The sequence below is a fragment of the Symsagittifera roscoffensis genome, unplaced genomic scaffold, assembly GCF_963678635.1.
Source record: "Symsagittifera roscoffensis unplaced genomic scaffold, txSymRosc1.1 SCAFFOLD_207, whole genome shotgun sequence".
NCBI classification, from domain to species: domain Eukaryota; kingdom Metazoa; phylum Xenacoelomorpha; order Acoela; family Convolutidae; genus Symsagittifera; species Symsagittifera roscoffensis.
In genome coordinates, this window is record NW_026971160.1 from 38,894 (window position 1) to 64,519 (window position 25,626).

Consider the following 25,626-nt stretch of genomic DNA (forward strand, 5'->3'; position numbering starts at 1 on the left):
TTCACTACCCAACCCTTTCTAAAGACCTAAGACTAATAGAAATTTTTAAACAAAACTAATCATTCAAATTAGGATAAACAGTGAAGAACTTCGGTTATTCATCCTTCACTTGACCCCCCCTCTTACCAAACCCAGGATAAATTTTAGACTTAGTAAGTTTAAAATAGTATCTAACGAACTACTCGCGTTCTAATTATACCTGAACCTTGTGGATCGATTTACTATTCTCCAACCCTTGAACACAATCACTACCCCTAAGTAAGATTAAGTAAGTTAACACCTTAACTTATACTAGCCACGAGAAAGTAAAAAATCATTCTTCGGAATCGATATACTTTTCTCTCCAACCCTGAACAAATAGACCCAGGTTAAGCTAACCAAAAAATCGTAAGAACTAACAGTTTAAGAAAATAGAAATCATTTAACAACCTTTGCATCCGTCATTCTAAACCTTATGTCATTTAAAAACCTAGGAAATAAACAAACAATCATTTTACACAATTGTGAAATAGATAACAAAAAATACGACCTTGTAATCACACCTCATACACAAACAGTTGGATACATTCGCACAAAACGACAAACACTAAAGAGGAAAATAATAACTAAACAAAGACAAATAACACGAAAAAGATTTTCAAAAAATCGAAACGCATTTTCAGAATCAGAAACCAACAGTTTAGACGAACTTTACAAACTAAAAGAATCAATAGATAAAAATTACCCACAACACGATCAATTATATTTTTCTGACTCAGAAACAACTTCAAATTCATCACAAAGAGGAAAAAGAAGAATAAAAAAGCAGTACAAACACAAACCAGTACATCTATACAATTGGAATCAACCAATTCGACACATTAATAATTACATATTAACAGTCATCGAACGGAAAAATGAGTTCAACACACACCCCAGGTGACGAAACTCCAGATGACGATGAAATCTTTCCTTTTATAGTAGATGCAGATACTGATAGAGGACAACACATATTTTGTCAAAATTTACTCGTAAATTTATTTGAACCCGGAATCAGTCCATGTAAAACAGAGTTCCCCGATGTAAAAATCAAAAGACAAATCATAGATCACTATCTAAAAGATATATGCAACATAACACAACAGTATGGAATCTACTCCATAGAATTCACTTCCCCAAACCATAATAATAGAACATATACTATACAAACAGACGATCTTGATTTAGAATTTTCAAAAGTTTTTTCAGAATATATAAAAAGCATCCAATACCATAACTCACAAAGAGCAAACTCCATTTTCACTAATGAAGTTTTCGCAATAATATATAGTTATATTTCGATATTAGAAAACGAAATCCCATTAACAAATGTCTCACCGACAGAAACATCTAAACATTTGAAAGTACGACATGAAATTACACTACTCTCTAGTTATTTAAACATCATTAAAGAAAATTTCACGAAAGATGACGTTTCACAACATACCAAACACGATTTACAAAAAATTTTAGCATGGTTCATAATAGATTATTTCACACACAATATTGATTTAATTGCACAAGCAAGAAAAAATTTTAGACCCCAAAATTCGAACGATGATACCGCTATCACAGAACAATCAGATTATGTTTGGGACCCCGAATGGTCTCATCCAGCATTTATAAGCTTCCCACAATCAATCTCAAGTCAAGCAATAAGTACGATATCTTACATAAGAGATTATGTAAGAGTAATACCATTAACAATTGATGCAACACCATTAAACTATAATACATTTTTACCCGATACACAAAATAATAGTTTAAACTCTACAGTCATACACAACGAAAACCTCAATGGAACTAGGAATCTTACTCAACAAGATATCCAGACACCATCACACTTCATAAATGAAGAAATTGTACACACAACAACTACACAACAAAGTATTTCACCAATACGCCCAAATTTAACAACACCAAGGAATACAAATCCTTCACAAACACAGGTAACCTTACAATCAACCGTTAAACCTTCGGTTGCTCCTAAATATTCACATATGGATTACCAAACATACAGACCCATGACAATACCATCAAAATCACGCAAAACATTCACTAAAAACAACTTTGCAGACCATAATTATAATTATACACATCCATCAAAAACAAATTATCAACCACAAAGGAATTTTAATCAATATACAAAACCTCGAAACTGGGATAACCCAACGGCCCAATATAATTCCAAAAATTTTCAACCAAATCCTCCACAGGATCGCAGTGAAAATTACCCATTTTTTCAACAGAATAAAAATAAAAAACAAACATCTTATCAAATGGATTATTTATCCTCAGATGACGATTTCTTACAACCAGATATATTTGCACCAAATACTCAAGAATATCGTAGACAAGGAATACAGAAAACACGTACAAATTATAGGAATTTTTCTCCACAACCGATAGATACACAACATCAACAACCAATTCAACAACAAAATCCAATTACTACACAATCTTTTCAACCAATTCAACAACAAAATCCAATGACTGCACACTCGTATCAACCATCACAAATGCAAAATGAAATACCACTCCCATATTATCTTCAACAACATGAAATAACAAGAAACCAACTTTCAAATTTTTCTCAAATGCCAAATGCAGCAGAATCATTACAAATGACAATGAATCCATACCTAATGGGTGGATCATCAATAACATCAAACAAACCTTTAATGGTTTTCACATGAACAGACCCTGAATACTCTGTAGAAGATTACTTAAATGCAGTAACAGCAAATTTGATTTTAAATATAGGACCTGAACCAATTAATACGCCACTACATCAAAACTGGATACATCGACGCACAGCGTTGATACAAACAACCTTAGATGGCGCAGCCCAAAAATGGTTTTCAGTACTACCTCTAGAAATAAAATCAAACTGGAAAAGATTTACACAAGAATTTTCAAAAATGTTTGACTCTGAAAGAAACAAACAACAACAAAGAGTTTTATGTAATGAAATTCGCAGATTACCAAACGAAACCATCAAGCAAATAGCAGTACGAATCGAAACACTAGTTCGAAAAGCATATTCACTAAATACACATGACTATAAAAACACAAAGATGACAGAAATCTTAATGATGACCTTAACACCACAATTAAGGAAAATAGCAATAAAAAAGAGAGCATCCCATCCTTCTTCAATTCGAGAACCCGATTTAGATTTTCGAAAACTAGTAGACAAACTAGAACAAGCAGAAATCACGATGAAACTAGAAGAAACGGAAAATCTGAAATTACAATACGTTAATAGAATTGAAACGACTCCCACTAATATTAATAATATACAGGAATCAGAGACAGACCTCGTTGAAAAAATCACTGAAATACTCAATATTTGAGAAAAGAACCCAAACTTTAAAGGCAAACCATCTTTCAAAAAATGGTGTAATTATTGCCGACGATACGGACATAGTATTTCCGAATGTAGACAAAAACAGCAAGACAATCAAAATAAACCTCAAAAATATAAAGAACCAAATAAATCATTCTATCAATACATGAAAAAAGATCAAAATCTACCGAACAAAACAGTTCACAGCAACAACAGTTCAGGAAAACCACTCCCGAACAATACAAATTATACAAGAAATCAATCCCCATATAACTCAAGTTATAGAGGAAGATCACCAGAACGAAGAAACACGAATAATTCATCACAAAATCACTACAATAGACCAAATAGTCGAAATAACTACTCCAGATCAAATTCAAATACACAACGATTTGTTTCTAGATCTAATTCCCAATCAAGAAATAACTACTATCCAAACAACCAATCACGAAATTCATCATACAATAGGAATAGAAACTACTCCTATAATAGAAATAGAAGTTATTCAAACAACCGAAACCAGAATTACCCGAACAATCGATCAAGAAATAACTCATATAATAGATCGAACTATAACAGACTAAACAATAATTACCAAAACAGATCGCGAAATAATTCACAAAATCGACACTCAAGTTATAATAATCGTTATAGAAATTATTCCCAATCACCACACCGGAATAATAATAACTATAATAACTCTAATAATCGTCATAGAAGCAGTACACCTAAACATCAAAGACAAATCAATCAAGTACAGTCAAATCCAGAAACAACATCAGACCCTCCAGGTATTGATGACACAGTAACTGATACGTTACAACTCAATCAAATAAACTGTACATCATCAGATTCAGAAAGTGATACTGAAAACACTCTTTCTATCAATATGATAAAAGTCGAAAATGACTATGAATCTGTCATATATGAACAACCCTTTCCATCACATATATATGAAAATCAATCAGAATTTCTTCAAAATTATTACACTACACCCATAAATTCCACACCAACGACGCAAGAAACAAACGAGATTAACACTACAGATCAAACCAATAAAAATACCAAAACAAAATGCTTGAATACAAACCACATTTATCAAAATATACAAAAAGAACAACCCAAAGAAAAAATTTGGACAATACCATTTCTCTTAGAAAGCCCAAGAAACAAAGAATTTCAACCACCAGACCTTGAAATAGATTTTTTAATTGATTCAGGAGCAGAATCAAACATAATAAACATTCCCACATGGAATGAAATAAAAACTTTACATCCAAAGCTAACACCTCTTGAAACCTCCAGTAAGTTAGCAACAGCACAAGGATCAACATTGATAAACTACGGAAAAATCCAATTATTTCTCCTCCCTACCAGAACAATGGAGCAAAGTAAAATTCTAAACAAGCCATTTAAACAAATATTCCATATCACTGATATTAAATATAATATCATTGGAATACCATTTATTTCGAAGTATATACCAACAATTAACATCCTAAACAGTAAAGATAAATATACAAAAACAAAAGAAACATCCCTGACATTTTTTCAAAGATTAAACAAACAACCACCATTCTTTTCAAAATTTTATCCAATATATAACCAACAAAGAAAACACCTGAAACCACTATCAGGAAACATCTATAATTTTTCAATAAAACAAGTTCACCAATATGATAAAGAACAAAACAAACAAAAATTTTATATGTCAGATTTTGAATTCAAACCTATTCATAAATTTTTCAAAATCACAATCTCTTCAATAAAATATTTGAAAAATTCGAATTCAGATATTATTTCCTTACATGTTTATAACAACACACCTTACCAAGTAACATTACCTTTAGGACTTTTAGGATATTGTGAAACCAACGCTACAATATCACCAATACACGAAAAAGCCTATCGCGTAAATAATATACTCCAATTACTAGATATTTGCCAATCTACAATTCTTAATGAAGAATTATCTATAAATAATATAATAAGTAACGAAAACAGAAATACGGATTATTTCACAAAAACTCCATATTTCAAACCTACATTCAACATCAGTAACTACACAGAGGACCAACAAAAATTTTTAACAATGTTTAATTTCCAACATTCACAAATAACACAAGACGAATTCGAAAAGTTAGCCAAACAGCTAATTAAATATTCATCAGTCTATGCAACATCAAAATTCGATGTTGGCAAAATCAGTTCATCACTACATCTCCCATTAAAACCAGACGCAGTTTTCAAAAAACAGAGAGCAAGTAAAGTACCAATTCACTTACATGATAAAGTAAACAGATTACTCGATATTTTAGAACAATACAACATTATATCACCAGTTAATAAAGAAGAACAACCAAAAGGCAACACATTCATCAACCCCGTTATCATTCTAGCTAAAGGAGAATCATTAAAAATCGTTCTCGATGCTAGATACCTCAATTCACTTATAGATGAATCAAAATGTAATTGGCCCATTGAACCAATACAAGTTATTTTAACAAAAATAAACGGCAAATACTTTACAACCGCCGATATGAATAGTGCATACAATCAAATGCCATTAGATGAACAATCACGACGCTTAACACAATTTGTTATTGGAAACCAACAATACGAATTTAACCGCTTATTCTATGGAATATCCATAGGACCAGCAGCATTTTCAGCTTTTATGAGCAAAATTTTTAGACCACTAATACTCAAGAAAAACGCAATCACCTATTTAGATGATGTTTTTATGCAATCACAAACAAAAGACGAAATGTTCAATATTTTAGAAAAATATCACCAAATACTTCAGAACGAAAATCTGAAGGCCGCCCCCGATAAATCACACTTCTTTTTGACAAGAGTTAAATTCTTAGGACATAACATAGAAAGAAAAACAATCACTCCACTGAAATCACGCATTGACGCTATTCAAAAACTTCAACCACCAACAAATAAAAAGAAAATCCAAGAATTCCTTGGAATGTTAAACTTTTTAAGTAAATATGTTTATAAAATGCAATTATATCTACGACCATTTTACAACATCCTTAGACAACAAAATAATTTTGAATGGAATACAGAACATCAAGCACGATTCGAAGAAATAAAGAAACTTTTAACTGAACAAATTTCAAACACAATCCCAGACCCTGATCAACCATTTTATGCAATGTGCGATGCTTCGAACTTTGGCATCGGCGCAGCACTATTACAATCACATAATGGTACAAATAAAATGAACCTCATATCAGCAAATTCTCGATTATTCACTCAAGCAGAGCTACGACTCTCAACTCTAATGAGAGAATGTACAGCCATAATATATACATTGACAGAATATGAATTTCTGATACTTGGATCAAAGCATCCAACAGTTTTATTCACAGACCACAAACCCATCATTTTTCTTTTCACACAGAAATCTAACCCAAACCACCGAGTTTACAGATTTCAACTAATTCTAATGAAATTTCCAAACTTACATATAGTTTGGACTGCAGGAAAAAATCTTGCATTACCAGACACCTTAAGTCGAAATACACCACCTGAATTACTTACACGAAAAACAACAGTTGAAATACCCAAGAACATAAAATTCTACCTTGCAGAAAACGAAAAATCACCCCGATTGGAATGCAAATATGCAGTAAAAACTGATATTGAACAATCACAAATAAATAATTTACAACATTTCCCACTTTATTTAGATTGTCAAAATAATCATTATGAAGTTGATCTACTTGGAACATCAACTTTCAAACCAATCCCATATTCTCAATGGATAAAAAATAACACCCAACAAAAACGAACAAAACAACACCCGCCTAAAAAAGACCATTTTCCACTAATTGAAAAAGAAGATTTAACTGATAAAATAAATTTATCAGGACCACAAACAAATGATTCAAAATACACAATAAATCAAGTTTTTGACCTCCATGACCCACTTGATACAATACCCTTATCTAAATTAGAAATCGAAAACATTTTTCTCCCCCCAACAGAAACAATTACAATTTCAACACTGAAACAATATCAAAACCTTGACCCAGTAATTAGACAACTGAAATCATGGCACAAATATAAAACTAAACCTATCAAAGCAGATTCAACCATTCTAGGAAACAAAACACTCCTCCGATACTTTCGCAAATTTAACAACACAACAATTAACGAAAACACCGACCTTTTAGAGTATAACCTGAATGAATCTACAGTTCCATGTCTCCCTATAAGTATGATTCTTATAGCTTTTAATATTTCACATACACAAAATATTAAAGGACACTCTGGATCCGAAAAAACATATTCAAATTTTATACAAAATTTTTACTTCCCAAATGCACCAATCTGGATAAAAGTACTATGCAATGACTGTATAGTATGTCAACTAAATAAACCTTACCCAAATCAAAAACAAATAGCACAAAAACAAGATTTTAAAGGACAAAGTTTGTACTTTAATCATCGTATCTCATTTGATACTAAAGGACCAATTTCACCCTCATCAGAAGGAAACTCCTACATTATGGTAATTGTTGACGCATTTACACATTATGTAGCACTTAACCCAGTACCCCATTGTAACGCTTATTACGCTTACACAACACTCTATGAACACTGGATAGCAAAATTTGGACTACCAGAAATTTTAGTCACAGACAATGGTACAGAATTCATAAATAATGAAATAATAACACTATGTCATTTATACAACATTAAACATAAACCACGTACATCTCATGCACCTTGGACAAACGGCTTAGTCGAAGGTATGAACCGTTCACTACAAGAATATCTTAGATGTATCATCAACGGAAATGATACAAAATATACCGAATGGTCAGCAGATGTAAAATTATTTCCCTTAGCATATAATTCACAAATCACGACAACTTTAGGAATGTCACCATACGAAATGGTTTTTAACCAAAAGCCACGCAAACCAATAATGTTTACAGCAAATTCTCATAAAAACGCACAAGGTTATTGTCAACCAAATAAAGACTCAATTTGTTATAACCTCCCATTACATACGCACGATGAAGATCATTTTCATCACCCACAAATTCTTAAACTAGCCTCCGGTACACACACCGAATGGATTTTAAATAGAGATAAGAAACACAATGAAATTTACCAAAAAATAACGAAAAAGTTATTACAAAGACAAAACATAAATGACCAAATCAATTCACGTTTTACACCAGCTTCCGATTTAAAAATTGGAACATTTGTTTTAATACCTAATTTTAATACTCAAAAAGGAATTTCTAAAAAATTACAACCCCTCCGAAAAGGACCCTACCAAATAATTGCAAAACCCACTGATGTCACATATAAAATTACCGACTCAAACAAAAAAGAAATCGTTCAGCACCGAAACAACCTATTACCTTATTACCCAAAAGAATACGCACTCCGCGAATTAACTCAATTATATTCTTTCACAGGATTAAAAATCATTCAAAATGAACCACATCTGAAAAACACAGAACAAAATGATAACCCCACCGAAAATCAAAACACGAAACCAACCGCCACCAAAAACAATACGCAAAACCATAAAGAACCTCCAAAACCAAGAAAAAATAGAAAAATGACAGAACAAATAATACCCCAAGAAGAAATAGACAAATCAGAACATAGAAAAGCAACAAGACTCCGAAATCAACCACGTAAAAACTACAAAATGTTCATCCCCCAATCTAAAATATTAAAGAAAGTAGAATTTAAAAAGTAATTTTAAGATTTTATACTTCACAATCTTGAAACCTCCGTAACATTTTTCATTTCAATTTTCAAAATAACATGCTCACAAGTACGCAATAATTCTAGTTCAAAATAGACCAATAGGATTCATCCAATCCGCCACTTTCTCTAACTCAAACTAAGATCAATTAGACGAATAATCTAGAACTCCAGGCACATCTCTAACTATAACTTTACAACCTCCAGGTCAAAAATAAGCAAACCACTCCAACTTGACAACTAAAATAAATATCACCATAATACCGTACCCCTCCCTTATCTAATAACCCAAAGATCAACAATATTTCCCCAACTCAGACCACGAATACCCCCAAAACAAATTTAATAACTTAGCCTAAAGTAACAAAATGAAGATTTTAATTAGCCTAAAGTATAAAAATCTCACCATACCCCGGATCATTTGACAAACAAAAATAAAGAAAAAGACGACCTCCCAGTCACCATGAAAATTGCCCCCAACAATTTTTTACAAAACTCAACCCACTTGTCAAAAAACTAATAAATAATTCGACCACACTAGAAAATCGCCTCAAACAGCAAAAAATATTCGACCAAGAGATCATTTCTTAAATGCTTTTCTCTCAAACAGTTGCTCAAATATTTATAAATTTTAAACATTTTTTTTCAATACTTGAAGCCTTTATAATATTTCTTTTTGATATACTTGAATCTTTTCTAATAATCCTAATCATTTTTTGTAACATTTTTTTAATTTTCTATACAATACTCGAACTATTCCTCCAACTTTCCAAAACCCTTGAATATATCCACAGGTACGATTTTAACAACTTGTCTAAATGATACGAACAATTTTCAGTAGAACTGATATTTTTTTATTGTTTGTAATTTTCATAACATTTTTATCATCCCTCATTTTGACCATATGTAAATGTATAAAGAAAGCAATCATCACATTTGCCCTAGCAACAATTTTTCTAATTATTTTTTTGGAAGAATATTATAATAAACATAAACCTTCCCACTAAAGTAACAATTCAAAAATCCATCAAAAATTGCTACCCAACAGTCACAGAATCAGTCTTCACCGACATCATCCCAAGATAATCCAACACCACCTTCAACTACTCAAAATCCTCAAACATCTACACGAATTTCTTTTCAAGACAATCCATACACTTTTGAAGAACGGCACGCTCGTTTATCTGAACCACTAGAACCAGTTCAACGACAAGCATCCCTAAGTGAACCAACATACAATCTTTACCCAACACTACCACAAGAATTAAGTAGAATACGAAACCTTAGTCAAAACCAAAACACAACAGAAATAAATAGACAAATTATACATCCTCGACGAAATAGAAATTTTCAAACTCCCCGAGTTCATTTTGATATACCTCAATCCCCACCACAAACCACTCCAGAAAACACCACTGGTATCACACCAGAAACTCCTACACTTTTTTCACAACGAAGCACTTCAAGTCTACCCTCAGACTACTTAGGTTCAACACCAACATCTGAACAAATACGTGAAAATCCTTTTAACCCCCCAAACCAAACATCACGATTTCCATATTGGACTACACATTCATTTACACAAGGTGAACCAAATTTAGTCAATGACCCCATAGATATTTCTACGGATACAACAACATCCTCATCACTACCAGAAACATTATCACTACCATCAACACCATCAATAAGCCAATTTTCACCACTACCCTTTAACTTAAATTTTCCAAATAATCTCGACGCCAGATATCGAGAACAATCATCAATAAATATTCCTTTAAGATTAGATTGGAATACATTCACAGCACCTCCACCATTATTTGGACAACATCAAGAAAGTAACCGCCTTCATAACTGGGCACTTAATAGATTACAATATCGCCAAGATATTCATAACGATATCCGTGATCACAATATTCAAATACTCCAACAAAACAGTTTACAATTAAAGTTTGAAATCACAGTTAAGTTAAATAACATTACCCAACATCCATACCCATTAAATCCACCTAACATAACAGCTCAATCACTACCACCACCGTTTATAACTACTGAAGTAATATATAAATACGACAGATATACCAAAAACACAATTGGCTACATTACATTTTATAACCCATACTCAGGATTATCATACACATGTATTTTCTAAAATTATTAATTTTTCTCCAACTCCCTTTTCTAGTAATCTCAAATCAAAACATAAACCCTTCCCCTCGTACAGGACCACAAGATTTATTAGTAACACATTACGATTGCGAAGAAAATGAACAAAAAACACTACACAAATATGCAATAAATCAAGTATCACAATGTGAAACAGAACCACAAGCTATAGAAACCACAGATATAATAGCAACACTCTATTCCAAAGCCCGAGCAACAACAGTTACAGGTTATAAATTCACAGCGACATTTTCCGAAAAGAAAGTACATTGTTCACAAGTCTCGAACGGAAACAAAAACCGACTTGACCATGAATCATTCTATCAAAGTAATATAGAACGCCTCTTACATCTCAATCCCGACGATTGTAAAAATGAATTACTTAGACTAAACATCACACAAAATAAAAATTCCCAAAGAAAATTAGTTAATTTTCAAGTTTTTTCAGACTCTGTACACCAATCACAACTTGAAAGACACCAAGGACATATAAAACTAGACGAAAAATACCCGTATAACGGCGCACACGGACGATTAACCTATGACCTACATGATAAACATTGGATACCACACATTGGTGTAAATAACCCATCAAACTGCAAAGCAGACACGAAAAATAAAGGATACCAAGAAATAATGTTTTTCGATTGGAAAATACAACTCGAAAAAATACAACTCACACGAGATTTATCTGATAATACAATGATCTATCAAGGAATCCGACTACCTTGTAAAAATGATCAAGGATATTGCGACCCTACAACAAGAACACAAGCAACAATTGTTTGGTTCCCCGAAGATACATGTACAACATTTCAAGTAGCAAAAATACACGCTCGTATGATAAAATTTCACGAAAAATATTTTATACAATCAATTCCATATGAACAAGTCCATCCATCACGCAAACTAAGTTCCGATTTTAGAAACATAGACAATATAGAAAATAAATTGACACGTTTTCAAATATATCAAGAAACAGAACTTGCATGTAAATACAGGAATCCACTTCACAGAACACAATACTCTGAAATATTAGTTGAATACGAAAAAGGATTCGACATGACCACTGGAAAAGTAAAAATCGACCCATATGCCACAGGTCATCCTCTAAACGAAGGAACATCCTATATACCAGTTAATTTTGAAAAAAGTAACGGACAACCTGGTGGACATCTAAAACCTTATGACACCAGAAGCACACGCTTACAAGAATTATCACTAATGAATACTACATATTTCGGTAATATCCACTATGATATTCATTTGGATATGAAACTAGACTATACAATTAGCCGCATTTTTCAAGAAATGTCACTCTCCGAATTAGAAACACTACACCAACTATGCGAATTAGAACGAACACAAATATTACAATCACTTGCACTAGCAGTATTAAAAATACCCTACGCAGGATACTTATTATCAGGAAATAGATCAAATTTTTTAGATTATGAAGGAAACATCTTATGGTTTTATACTTGTACCAAAAAAGTATCACCACTATACGTTTTTGAAGATAAACGATGTTATAAAAGAATCCCTATCTTTTATAAGAATAAAGTACATTTCGTGGATACACTTTCACGAAGAACCTATTTCTGGGATACCGCAGTCCCATGTGGATCAGAAAATAGCCACAATGTAGTACAACTAAACCCTGATGAAAATAAATATTATCTTCTCACTCCATATCCCACATTAATGCAATCACTCAAAAAATTTTCACCAGAAAGCATTCGCGCTATCGCTCGAAACCCAAATATAGACTTACAATCAATAGGAATATACTCAAAATCAGATATTCAACATCACATTAGAACACAACAATTCCAGGAATTATTAACACAAATGGACACAATACAAAGACAATCAATTGACCAAAACTTACGCAAACTTGCAGAAACCGCAGGTTTTGCCGATATCTACACACAAGACTATAGCGGATATTTTAAAGACATTAAAGATTATATATATCTAAACGGCGAAAAATACCGTCCCCAAGATATATCACCAATCAACATTTTTAGCTTTGTTACACTCAAAAATGAGATCCTCGATTTTCTAGGATGGCCCTACTACATCTTAGAAAAATTGACTATTTTATACGCAATGTTTAACTTTATTGGATTTCTTTTCTCACTCTTAAAAGGAATCTACAATACATGTGCTATACACACACAAGTAAACAGACAAGCAAGCGTAGCACGCATACTCTTTGCAGGATTTTTTGGAATTTTTTCCACATCTATAAACAAAATTCTTTTAGACGCACAAATAAAAGAATATAACACAAAAATAACAACACGACAAAATACATACGACGAAGAACATAACAATGTCGACACACAGCCAACGGCACCACAACTACCACCCCTACCAAATAATCATCCACTATCCCTAGTCCCACGAAATTTTCGAAATTTAGCAATCACACATAATCCAAATTTTCGACTCACCACATCACAAAGTCCCATTCAACATATAATGACACACCAGTCACAAGATGATAATACTTATGAACAAATTATTGAACAACCCCATACCACCGCTTTTCAGTCTCAAAATAATAATTTTTTTAGCCCACGATGAGCCGCCAACTTGGATCACTACACCGATCAAATTCCCATCCAACCAATCTTACCTCTTCAATCCCAATCATACCACTTTTTGCTTTTCCGCCACCCGATTTTCCATCTAGCAATGTAACATCAGACATGAATTCCGACACTAACTCACATATTTCAGTTTTATACTCCATCTCACAGCTAAATAACCCGAATATTGAAACCCCCGATGAATTTGCCGACTCAGAACCATCCCCATCCAATAATTTTCATAACCCTTCTAATTTTTCTCAACCTCCTTTTCAACCCATATTGTCCAATAACCCTGACCCAATCACTCCGACACCCTCTTATGCTTCCCAAGTTACCCCAACCTACTCCTCATACCAATCTGACCAATCATCTCATTCTCCAGACACCCCCCGAATCTCCCCAGAGCTAGATAATTTTATTACCCTCCAACAACAACCCTACCACCTTAACACCCCGACCATAAACCAAATCTCCTCCACTACAAATTCATCCAATCCCCCTACACCCTCTTCAAATTATACTGAATCATTAACACCATCATCCACATCCACTATATCTTCACTAAACACTAATAGAGCTTACCGCACTTTTAAAAGAAAATTCCCCAACCATCCTTTCCCAGCAAAACCAGGAACAGCCCGTGAATACATCAACCACCCCCAGCATACTAACACTAAAGAATTTTTAGCTATCACTTTACCCTCATTTCCACAATACACCTTAAACACCCCTCACGACGCTAACGAAACACGCAACTTTGTAGATGAATACGTTTTAATGCCCACTCTCTCTTGGACTTCATACTATCATTTCACTAACCCCCTTTGCTTACCTTTATCCAGCACTTCCATCGATATAGACCGAAACAAAGACATGCTATATCGACTAACTACACCACTAACCGCTAGACAGTTTACTTACGTTGGATATAAAAAATCACTAAAAATACACACTGCACCTAGAGCTAATGAATATACACTAGAATACTACGATCACAACATCATTAGAGCTAACCAAGATCAATTCTTAGACGACGATCGCTTCGCTAATCCACAAATCACCGAGAAATTTTTCATCAAGACACCATATATATTTACACTAAACATCTTCGACCGCAAGTTTGATCACATTATTTCAGAAGCACTAACAGACACACAAGCATACGAAAGTTTTAAAGAACGCTTCCAAATATTTTCACTAACCTTTCATTTCCTTGCACCACACGAAAGAGATTTACACTGCTCACACGATATTATGTTGCGCACTAAACAAACACATACATACAGTTACTATCGTTTCATCCAAAATCACTTTGACCTCCACACACCCTCTAGACAACCACACCATCGTTTCCAATTCATCAATTCAAAATACACTTCACCATATTTCCTAAATTTCACATATTGTATTAAAGACACTAACCTCCATGGTATTCTTCGTAATTATGACCCCATAACCCAAATGTACATTTTCTGCCCCATCACCAAGACCTTCAACGCCGAAGAATCCCGACCCTTCCTTATCCCGCACGAATTCCTACAACCTATAGAAATCCCATCTTTAGAATTCATCCACAACACTAAATTTAACCACAAATTATATAACTTAATCCAAAACACACCTTATGAGTTTGCAGTAGGCACTGAAGAACTAACCACTATTAAGGCACTTCAATTGCTTTGGCCACTGCTTCAAACTAAAAATATCATCCGCATCTTAGCTAAACTACTAACAACTTCAGAACTAATTCACGACATCTTCCCCCACGGTTTTTTCCCCGACGACTAACAGGTAAGTATGAATTAAGTAAATATTACTAATTAATTACAGTATTAAAAACTCACCATTCTTTATTCATGTTTTCTTTAGATTTTTAGCCTTCATCCTAGATCATCTGAAAAATTCACAAAAGAAAAATAAAAAATAGCAAACTTCTTCAAAACTGTTTAAGACCCTATTAAACTTTTGCACCAACAATTAAATAAATATAATACCAATGCAGTAAATTAATTTATAAAATTTCCCCCCAAAAGCAGTAAATCTACATATGATGAAAATTTGTATCTTAAAATTCCCCCATAACTAGCAGTAAATTTCTAAATTCTATGTAGTAAATTAATAAAATGCAATTGCAGTACTAACCTTTTGATATTTTCATTCATTCGCACAGAAACTCTATCCACACTCGCACAGATCGCCCACGAAGAATTGTTTAAAATAATGAATTTCAGTTTCAAGTTTTCACACTCAACAACTCTAACATACAATAACATGTTTCAAACTTTCCTTTAACCCGGTTGGAAAGGAATCATATACTAAACAAAACTAACCAACGCAGCTTACTAAATACCACAAATCATAGAATAACAGCATGACTTAGAAAAGGAAACCAACGGTACCAAAACCGGATTAACCCAGTTTAAAACTGGATAATTTATTCTTTTGAAGACTATTACAAAGTCTTAGAAAGAAATAATAAAACACAAAAAAGTCGAAAGACAAACCCATACCACAAACAATTTGCTTTTTGGAAAAAGTACATAACCAACAAGACATAAGTAAAACCACAACAAACCCAACATAAAACGTTGTCACATAACAGGACCCCTCACAAACACCGCATGAAATCATACTCCCACTCCTGGCCTAACCCACCAGGAAAGGACGTCCTGAGCATGCTCTATAGCCGGCCTAACCCACCGCGCTACATCCACGCTTTGTGACCACACCTTTATTTTTAATAAGAGCTACTCAAGGGTGAGTAACTCTTCAAAATAACCGAACTAAAACAAAAAGCTTTTGTGAAAACAACTAACTAAAATCATTATTAAAAAATATTAAACTAATAAAAGTTTTATAAAATGTAAAATCACATGATGCAATATATAGATCAGAATACAACACCAAGGACGAACATCAAAAGACAAGACGACCTCACTACACTCGAGAGAGAATGACCAACTACAATCGATATGCCGCTCACAATCACAACTCAAAGGATTTAGAGTACGACTTGACTTCGCAGAAAAGGACTTCATTGAACTAGACCAATGACCACCTCGATGTTCAAGTATACGTACAGATCCGAGTAACCAGGCATCCCCTCCACGCACAATCTCCACGCCATTCCCAAACTAGATCATACACAAAAGAAGTTCTCCACGCAGAACAGAAAAACCTGACATAGCCAACCATTCTGGAATCAGAATTGACTTTGTTGCAGAGACTCAGTCGTTGTCACAAGAAGAAGCGAAAGAAAATTATGATGTTCGCCAAATACCAACGTCCATCATCCACCCTTGAATTACAGAAGAACTGTTCTAAAAAACTCTGTAAAACCCGGATGGGTGGAACCTGATCTAAACTATATTTTATGATTGGATAAATTAAATGTTTTACCAATGTAAAGTATTTAATATTAACCAATCATGATCCATCTAACTAACAACCCACTTATTTGTAAGTGCTGAAGTTACTTGTAATTTCAGCACCAGAGAGATTTGAATTTAACTTAGAAATTAGTTGGACTCTCCCGAGCACTTCAGCAGCCGCAATAAACCAGTATACCCTAGATCTATTGAGCCTAGCAGAGACTAGTTAAACAACCTGAGACTAGATAGTATAAGAGTAAGATTAGGATCGGTATTAGACTAAGAAGTTGCACGAATCTATCCGGCCGAAAATAAGATAGCGTGACGAGCAGACGGTGTACCCTATCCGAAATTACTCTATGAGTTATACCCATCGGTCCTAACTCATTTTGTTGGAACCATAAGTGTTTCTTTTAACGAGCTAGTTTCGAGCAAATGAAACTTCTACAGAAAGAATTTTTCATCTACAGAAAGAAAGAGGTGAAGCCCTGGATAATAAAAAAAGACTGCTCGTATCAGGGCGAAGCCCTGAAAGATCCGACTGCCTTTTAACGTTTATGGAGCAGTAATAACATAAATAACATGAAAAAATTAAAGGAAATAAAATAAAATGAAATTTTTTTTTGAAATTTGAAAAATTTTCTATGAAAATCATCCCCACACGCCATATAAAGTACAAAACAATAGGTTTCGCTCCTTGTAACAAATCAATTATGGCAAATAAGCTTCTTTCAACCAATTTGCAACAATTTCTAAGACTGATTAAATCTCTGCTTACGCGTTAATAGCGCGAATTATATCGCGCGTGAATTGTCCCAAATTGGCCAAAATGGCAATCTTCAAACCCCCGTAACGTTACGAAAAATGATCACAGTTGGAATATTTTTTCAATTTTGAGCTCAGGACAACAATACCCTGGGCGAACCCTTTGCGTTGTGGAGGTCGACGGATCCAGAATTTTGACCCCGCAGCCAAATCTGGATTGTTCGCCCTGTTTTTAGGCGCTAACTTTCCTGTTTCCTCACCTCCTGTGGAGAACAGTCTATCTGTATGCTGGTCTGGACTTGGAACAGATAGCACTGCATGCGACCAGTTTCCACATCCAGATAGACGAACTAGCATGGCACACTTTGATCACTCGTCTGGCCAGACACATCGACAGATATTTAGGTATGTAGCATTCATAAAAACATAGATATATTTGAAGACAGATATTAGTTGACCTGCTCGTTGTTAGGATCGCCTCGCGCGTTATCTTTGAATCGGGTTACCACTTTTTCAATTTCTGGTTTCATGATAATTATTGAATTTTGAAAGAAGAGGCTTGACAAAAAACATGTCCTAACATAAAAAAGTCTCAAGGAGTTTGATAGTTTTTCAAGCAACGATATGACCCCAACCATCTCATGAAAGTTAATCGGGCTTCGTGAAAGTTAATCGGAAGCTTTTAAGGGTCCGCAGAGGTGCGGTTTCCTTATTTATTTCAACAGGATGAAGAGGCGTCAAATAGTGATTCTCACGGCCTTCAGAGCAGTCTCGGGATATAATATTGAATTTCTGCATTTCATTACAGGATGATAATTGTTTTTACGTACAAAGTTTGCTTGACTGTTGAATGAGCACTTTATATGTGCTTAGATAATTTTACACCAGATGTCTAAGAGAATGAGAGGGACAGTTTAGGAGATCCCTGAGTTTCCTTTTTCCTGATTTCTACTAGAGCTGCAGAAGTGTGTGGGGGAGGGGGAGGGTGGTTGTTGGGAGAGAGTGCGGGCAGTGCTGACTGGTCGGTGCTGTGTGTTGTCTGTGAGTAGACACTTTGGCAACTTCCTCTCCTTCATCTACCCTGCAGTCAAGACACTCTATCTACTAAATGTAGTCGGTCAGATGTACCTACTCTCACTATGGCTAGGTTGGTGCATTCAGTCTTTTTTATGAAAAAAAAAACATTTTTAACACTATGGACATCAATTCAGTCTTCTGTTTTTTTTTATAAAAATATATATATTTTAAAGCACCATGAACAACAGTTTTAGTTGGGGTAAAATATTTACCTTTGCTAGCCATCACTTTGATAATAAAAAGGGCACATATAAAGCGGAAAACTGATTGCTTTGATTGAAATTGATTGCAGAATTACTTGTTAAAACCCATTCCAGTTTTTTTTAGTCAAGAAAAATGTCCGTTCAGTAAACAGTATGTACTAAAAAAAAGAAATCTCTCATTCAATTAAAGTATGTTGTAATTTGGCATAAATTTCAGGAGCAGAAATTTTGATTGAACAAAAAAATGTTTAAATTGAATGAATTTTCCAGCCAATATCAAAATCTTTGCAAACCTTGTAATGCAATTTACAGGCGAGGAGTACAGATGGTACGGGATAGACGTGTTGTTCAGCATGGGATTGGAGGGCAAGCGGCTCTCTGACGTCACCAGTCTCTTCCCCAGAGTCACGTGGTGCAAGGTGCAGGAGAGGGGAAAAGAGAGCATTCTAGTGCACAACATGAACTGTGTTCTTCCGATTAATCTCTTCAACGAGATGGTATTCCTCGTGAGTAAAAATTTATTATGAGCATTACTCGTGAGTGTAATTTTAACCTCGTGGCCCACGAGGTTAAAGTTATACTCATGAGGATTAAGTTATACCCACGAGTCGTGGGTATAACTATAACCTCATGTGTATAATTAATCTCGTGAGTCTAACTTTAAGCTCATGAGTAGAACTTTAATCCCGTGAGTATAACTGTAACCTCGTGAGTATAATTTTTAATGAAATGATTTTAACGAGAGTATTCCTTACGAGTATGATCTCAACTCAATTTACCGAAACTAAGCAGCTAGATACTCTTCATTGCAGATAGGATCGAAAAGTATAAAATTTTATTTTAACGAAATTGCTTCAAAATGCTGAGCAGTTTCTTTGAATAGTTGAGGGATTTTAACAGCCACATACTAATTATTGTCCTGCTTATTGTGTTTTAGGTGGTGTGGTTCTGGCTGGCATTTGTGTTCGGGGTGACCAGTTTGAGTCTGGCCAGATGGTTCCTCAACTGCAGCTACATGGGCGACGAGTATGTCCGCAAACACCTCAAGTTCAGCAACAAACTGCAGGTAAAACCCACTGTCAACATGCTAGCGATATAATGACTATAAATTGCTCTAGTTTCAACAAAAGTTATGGACAGCTTTTGGATCTTGTTTACTATCCCCCTCCCCCTAAGGCAAGGGGGGTTCTTTTCATAGTACAAAAGTAGCATAATCTTATTCAATGAATTAGTCTTTCATACGGGGGAAATTCCTTACCAGGTGCCATAAATGGAGGGGGACTCAGGAAATGATTAAAAATCCTCGAATTTAGCAAATTTTAAGGCCTGAATTTCAAATTGGGTAAGCAGCGGCTGCACTCTGTAGAGAATACAAGGAGAAAAAGCTAACTTTACTTTAAACTAATATAAACGAAATAGCGAATTCCAACTTATTAGGCTATCTTGGTAGAAATAGTTGATTAGTACCATCATGTAATTTAAAAAATCGCATTATGTAATTTTAAAAATAATTTAATTACATTTGTTGCGTTCTCGCAGACGGCCGAAGACAAGAAACTCCTTCGGCGCTTCCTCCACGGCTACCTCAAACAGGACGGGGTCTTCATCATCCGCATGCTAAGTCGGAACACCTCCTCCATTTTCGTCTCTGACCTCCTGTCCGAAATGTTTGAACTCCACCGAGTGAAAAGTACCGAACAGAGGCGACAACAAAGGTACTAGTGTGGTAAACTGATCCCTCAAAATGTAAACACCATAGACAATTTAAAAAAACATCAAAACCACCAAAAAAAGGTGCCCAAAAAATTCAATTTAAAAGGTATACATCAAACTTTGTTAGATAAAACCCAGTTTAGATCAAGCTACAGTTTTGATTAAGAAATTAATCAGACTCAAATTATTATCCGGGACCAATTTCTCACAAGTGTATTCCTTCTACACAGACTGCATAGAGCCACCCAACAAACCAAGAATCCTCCGATACCTCCTCACGAGCCAACTCCATCACACCTCCTTCAGATCCAGGAGCCGCCTGTTCACAGTACCCTGGAGAGTTACCAAAGCGACGAGAACCTCCTACTCAAAGTATCGGAACCTCCGAGCTCAAACAATACAAATAGTCAACCAGCTCCTATTTTGCCTCCCAGAAGTGTTGCAGGTTCGACCATTTCCAATCAAGGCACTTGTGGTGATATTCGTCCTATGCCACCCCCCTTATACCAGAGGTTCGCTACAAACTTAGAAGTGGTTTCAACGCGCAGCTGTGATACCATTTGTGATAAGAAAAAGTGAAATTCAATAAACATTTTCCTTGCCTTGTTTTAGCACAAGTAATAATAACGCTTTGCAACAATATTTGTTCAGAGTTTAAACTGTTGATGCCAATTTGATAATAAATCATGTTATGTTAAATCATCAATTTGAAATTTAAACTTTTTTTAGGATCAAGCCGTTTTTTGCAGTGCCAAGCCATTTTAATCCAGCAAGACTCCTAGGTAACACTTCTACAATTGACAAAAGAAGTTTTTTTAACACCGACAATTAGCTTTTAAAACATTCATGTGTAAATGGTTATGACCGAGTATCACAAAATAATTTTTCTATTAATTTGCCATCAAGCAAAAAACTTTGAGCTGCAAAAGTGATATTTTATTTCAAATAACTTTCCGCAAAATTCAAGAAAACAAGGATAGCCAGGTTACTGTGCAAGTAGCGCAGAATGTTCCGACCATGGTCTTTAGAAAACTACGGTTTAGAGAGTTTTTTTTTCCAAATTAGTGCACTTTTTTCTGCTCGGTGTGATGAAAAAATCTGACGTATAAACATAATTTATGCATATTAGACAGTCATAGTACTATTGGCAAATTGCACAAAAATTTTTGTAGAGAAATGACTAGAATACTTTTGCAAAATGAAGCTAAAAAACTCCAAAAACTAGTTTCAATTGCTTAAAACTAAAATTTGAGGTCTTAAATTAGCCATAATTTAGCTGTTTTAAGCCTGCTCGCTTGCTTTACTCGCTCGAATTAAAACGAAAAAACAAAAATTTCAAACCGGATTTTCTCGACAATGGGAATTTTTTTGGAAATTTTTTTATGTGGTTCGAATCAAAACTGAAAAAAACTTTAAGGTGATATATCACTCAATTGAGTCCGCTGATCATTTGTGGTACCTCATTTTGCGTGGAAAACGAAAAAAAAATTAAAACACCCAATACAAAGTTCTCATTTGTCAAATGGTCGGAAAAAGGCTGCAAGAGTAATTGTATAATTTCTTTAAAAAATCATATACATGTCCAAATGCTTGCAAACTGCTCGGCTCGTATCATCAAAATTAAGTTACAAAAATTCAAACAGAGGCGAAGCGTAGCACTACAAACAGAGGCGAAGCGTAGCACTACAAACAGAGGCGAAGCGTAGCACTACAAACAAAGCTTTACAAGCTAACAGACAAAAAATGAAACGAAAATCACTTGAAGTCGAACGCGAATGAAAAAAGTCTCAAGCAAACCACAATTAAAAAATTCAGATTGTTTTCCGAAATATGTTCAATCTGAGGAAAACACGTTCAGCAAAAAAAAATCATCGAAGGGAAACAATTATCTTGAAACAATTATCGAGCGGCAACTAAGCCGATTAAACTTGAGTAAACACCCGTTGAGCCGGAAAAAAAATAGTTACCAAGAAAAATGTTGAACTATCAAGTTCTGAAAGTCTAAGATTTTCATCATTTTGTTTGGGTCCAGTGTGTCCAAAAAGAGAGGTGGAAATCATGTTTCCCTTCACACAACGCAAAATTTTAAAATTATAAAGGCAAAATTCAGCCGAATAGATCAAATAAAGCCTTTAAGCAAAAAACTAAAAATAATGTGCTAAATCAGGGTACTTGAAACTATAAAACTATAAAATACAGTCGATAAAAAAACCAAAACAAACAAACAACAGGTCAACATTTTTTTGTAACTGAATGTTTTCAGTTTGAAAAAAAAAACAAGTCCTGCTCAGGTTCGAACCTAGTACCTTTGCCGTCTCGAGCGTAGCAACACGTTAAATAAAATTACCCTTAAATCAAGTAAAGTGCTTCGGATAGGCATAGAAAAAACTAAAACTGGCTCAATAGTACAATCCAGAGCTTCCGTACTAATCAATACTTTTGAAAAGGAATGTTTTAGGATGAAAATCAACAAATTCTGACCGGATTCGAGCAAGGGACCTTTGCGGTCCCAGGCGTAGTCAATAGATAGAGGCCTCAAGCTATCATATGATTCAAAAAAAATTGTCATTACGAGGCCAAACCGTGTATTTTTGAATTGTAAGTTGATGCCGCAACAAGGGCGCTGTCTAAGTTCCTTTTTTTCTTCGATCGTTCCGACTAAATTTTAACATGTTTAAAGACATATTTCTGGATTCCAGAGACCTACAGACAGAAAATTGAGAGCCTATCCAGTGCACAGCTTGGCCTCGTATTAATTACTCAAAACATAACCTAAGATATCCATAATCCGAGCTAATAACGCATGCTAATTGCAGGCGTAATTTTTAAAAATTTTCTTGAGATTCAAAAAGATTTATCTGACAAACTCAATCGTGCTGAAAAAAACATCTGAGAAAAAAGTATTAACGAATCGACACATTGCATTTTTTCTCAAGCTCAGGCAAAAATACTATTAGTCTAACTTACTTTCATATCAAAGCCCTTTTTTAATAATTTCATATAACGAGAAAAATCAGTAAGCAAAATTTGAAGTTCGAAACGTCCGGAAACAAGCGGAGAAGTTTTTACAAACGCAAATTATGAAAACACTCTTGCTTATCGAAACAATAAACATGCATGGATGAACATAAAGCAAAAAATCACTATTTGCTTCCAGTCTAAGACGAACTATTGCAGTTTCATAAATGTGAAACCACAAATTATTCAAGCTTCTGGAGAGTCGCGAAAGAACCTTTTCACTCAAAATCAATATAGACACATTGATAAATAACAGACAACCAAAAATAAAATGAAATTGACACCCACTATCAGAGCAAAAAAAATCATAAAAAAATGCTTCAGATGATCCATGGAGAAATGAAATGAGAAATGAAAATAAGTACAAAAAAGAAGCTGAACTTCGCAATCACAAGCAAAAAGCGTCAAAATTATATTTTTTAAAATAGGATTCATATCACGGATAAAAAAGGTTTTATAGCTAGATTAAATGCCGCAAAAACTTGATCATAAAGTCGTAAAACATAAACCGGAACCATTTATGTCTACTAATGCTTTGAAGCAAAAAAAAAAGCAAAATGAGAAATAACAAAGTCAGGGTAAGTAAAGTTACAAATTAAAATTTGCTTACGCATAGTACTTTTGCCTCATGTGCTCAAATGATTAAACTGACTATTTCAAGATCGCTTGTTTAAAAAAACAGAAAAAAATCTAAATTTTAAGACTCATAATCTAAACGTTTTTATGATTCATAAAGAAATTACTTTCAGTAACTGCCAACCAATTCGAGGTAGCAATTGTAACCTAGTGTTGTTGGTTGCTTTCTGAGTAAAATAGATACACAACTTTGACCCAGTCAAGCCGGTTGCTATTTAGGTACCACTGATCATTACCGCAAATTTTCTCCGTTAAAAAAGTTTGTGAGAAAATTTTTTGAAAAAGCTCATTTTCATATATACTTTGATATTGTAAACTGATGAAACTTGAAACCAATGAAAAATTCTGCATTAAAAAAACGTACGAAGACGAATGATGAGAATGCAATGATTTGAAATTTAAAAAATTCTGTATAGTCATTTTTTAACTGAAGGCAAACAGCTTTTAAAATCACAAAACAATAATATTGTTGCTATTATAGATTCATTAAAAACTTAATCAGAGGCAAATCTGCACTCTCGCAAACACAAGCAAAAATTTCAAGTATTGGGTCTAAAAACAGAAATAAGTGAAGACAACGCAAAAAAAACCTTTAAAAATGAAACGAGCCAACACCATGAGCCGGAATCAATACCTTATCCAGAAGATTAAGTCTCAGGAGACATGTTTGTACCCCATTATAAATGTCTTCTATCACAACTAAAAAAAAGTATTGTATTATAAATGGGCGGATTTTTTTTTTTTGAATTATACCAAATTTTCACTGTTTCTTTATTAAAGCAAAGTCAGTCGGACTACTCGAATTGGAGTAAAAGTCAAAAAGTCCTATTTCAATTTAAATTTTTTCTAGTTTATTTCCTGTTGTTTTTTTTGCAGTTAAAGGCAGTAGAATTAATTTACTGAGACGATATAGTAGCAAAACTAATAAATAAATCGTATAATAATAAAATCAAGAGTTCATTTAA

At 34.1% G+C, this 25,626-nt stretch overlaps 1 protein-coding gene across 6 annotated transcripts in view; it reads left to right on the forward strand.

The window, feature by feature from the left end:
- The window catches only part of LOC134856228 (innexin unc-9-like), a 39,835-nt gene extending 18,093 nt beyond the window's left edge, over positions 1–21,742 (forward strand). For all 6 annotated transcript variants that reach the window (XM_063872576.1, XM_063872574.1, XM_063872571.1 and 3 more), the window contains 6 exons: positions 18,251–18,419; positions 18,970–19,161; positions 19,607–19,800; positions 20,232–20,360; positions 20,834–21,009; positions 21,238–21,742. In XM_063872576.1, coding sequence (XP_063728646.1) covers positions 18,251–18,419; positions 18,970–19,161; positions 19,607–19,800; positions 20,232–20,360; positions 20,834–21,009; positions 21,238–21,586 — 1,209 coding nt within the window. In that variant the 3' untranslated portion in view covers positions 21,587–21,742. The remainder of the gene's footprint in view (positions 1–18,250; positions 18,420–18,969; positions 19,162–19,606; positions 19,801–20,231; positions 20,361–20,833; positions 21,010–21,237) is intronic.
- Positions 21,743–25,626: the final 3,884 nt, after the last annotated feature.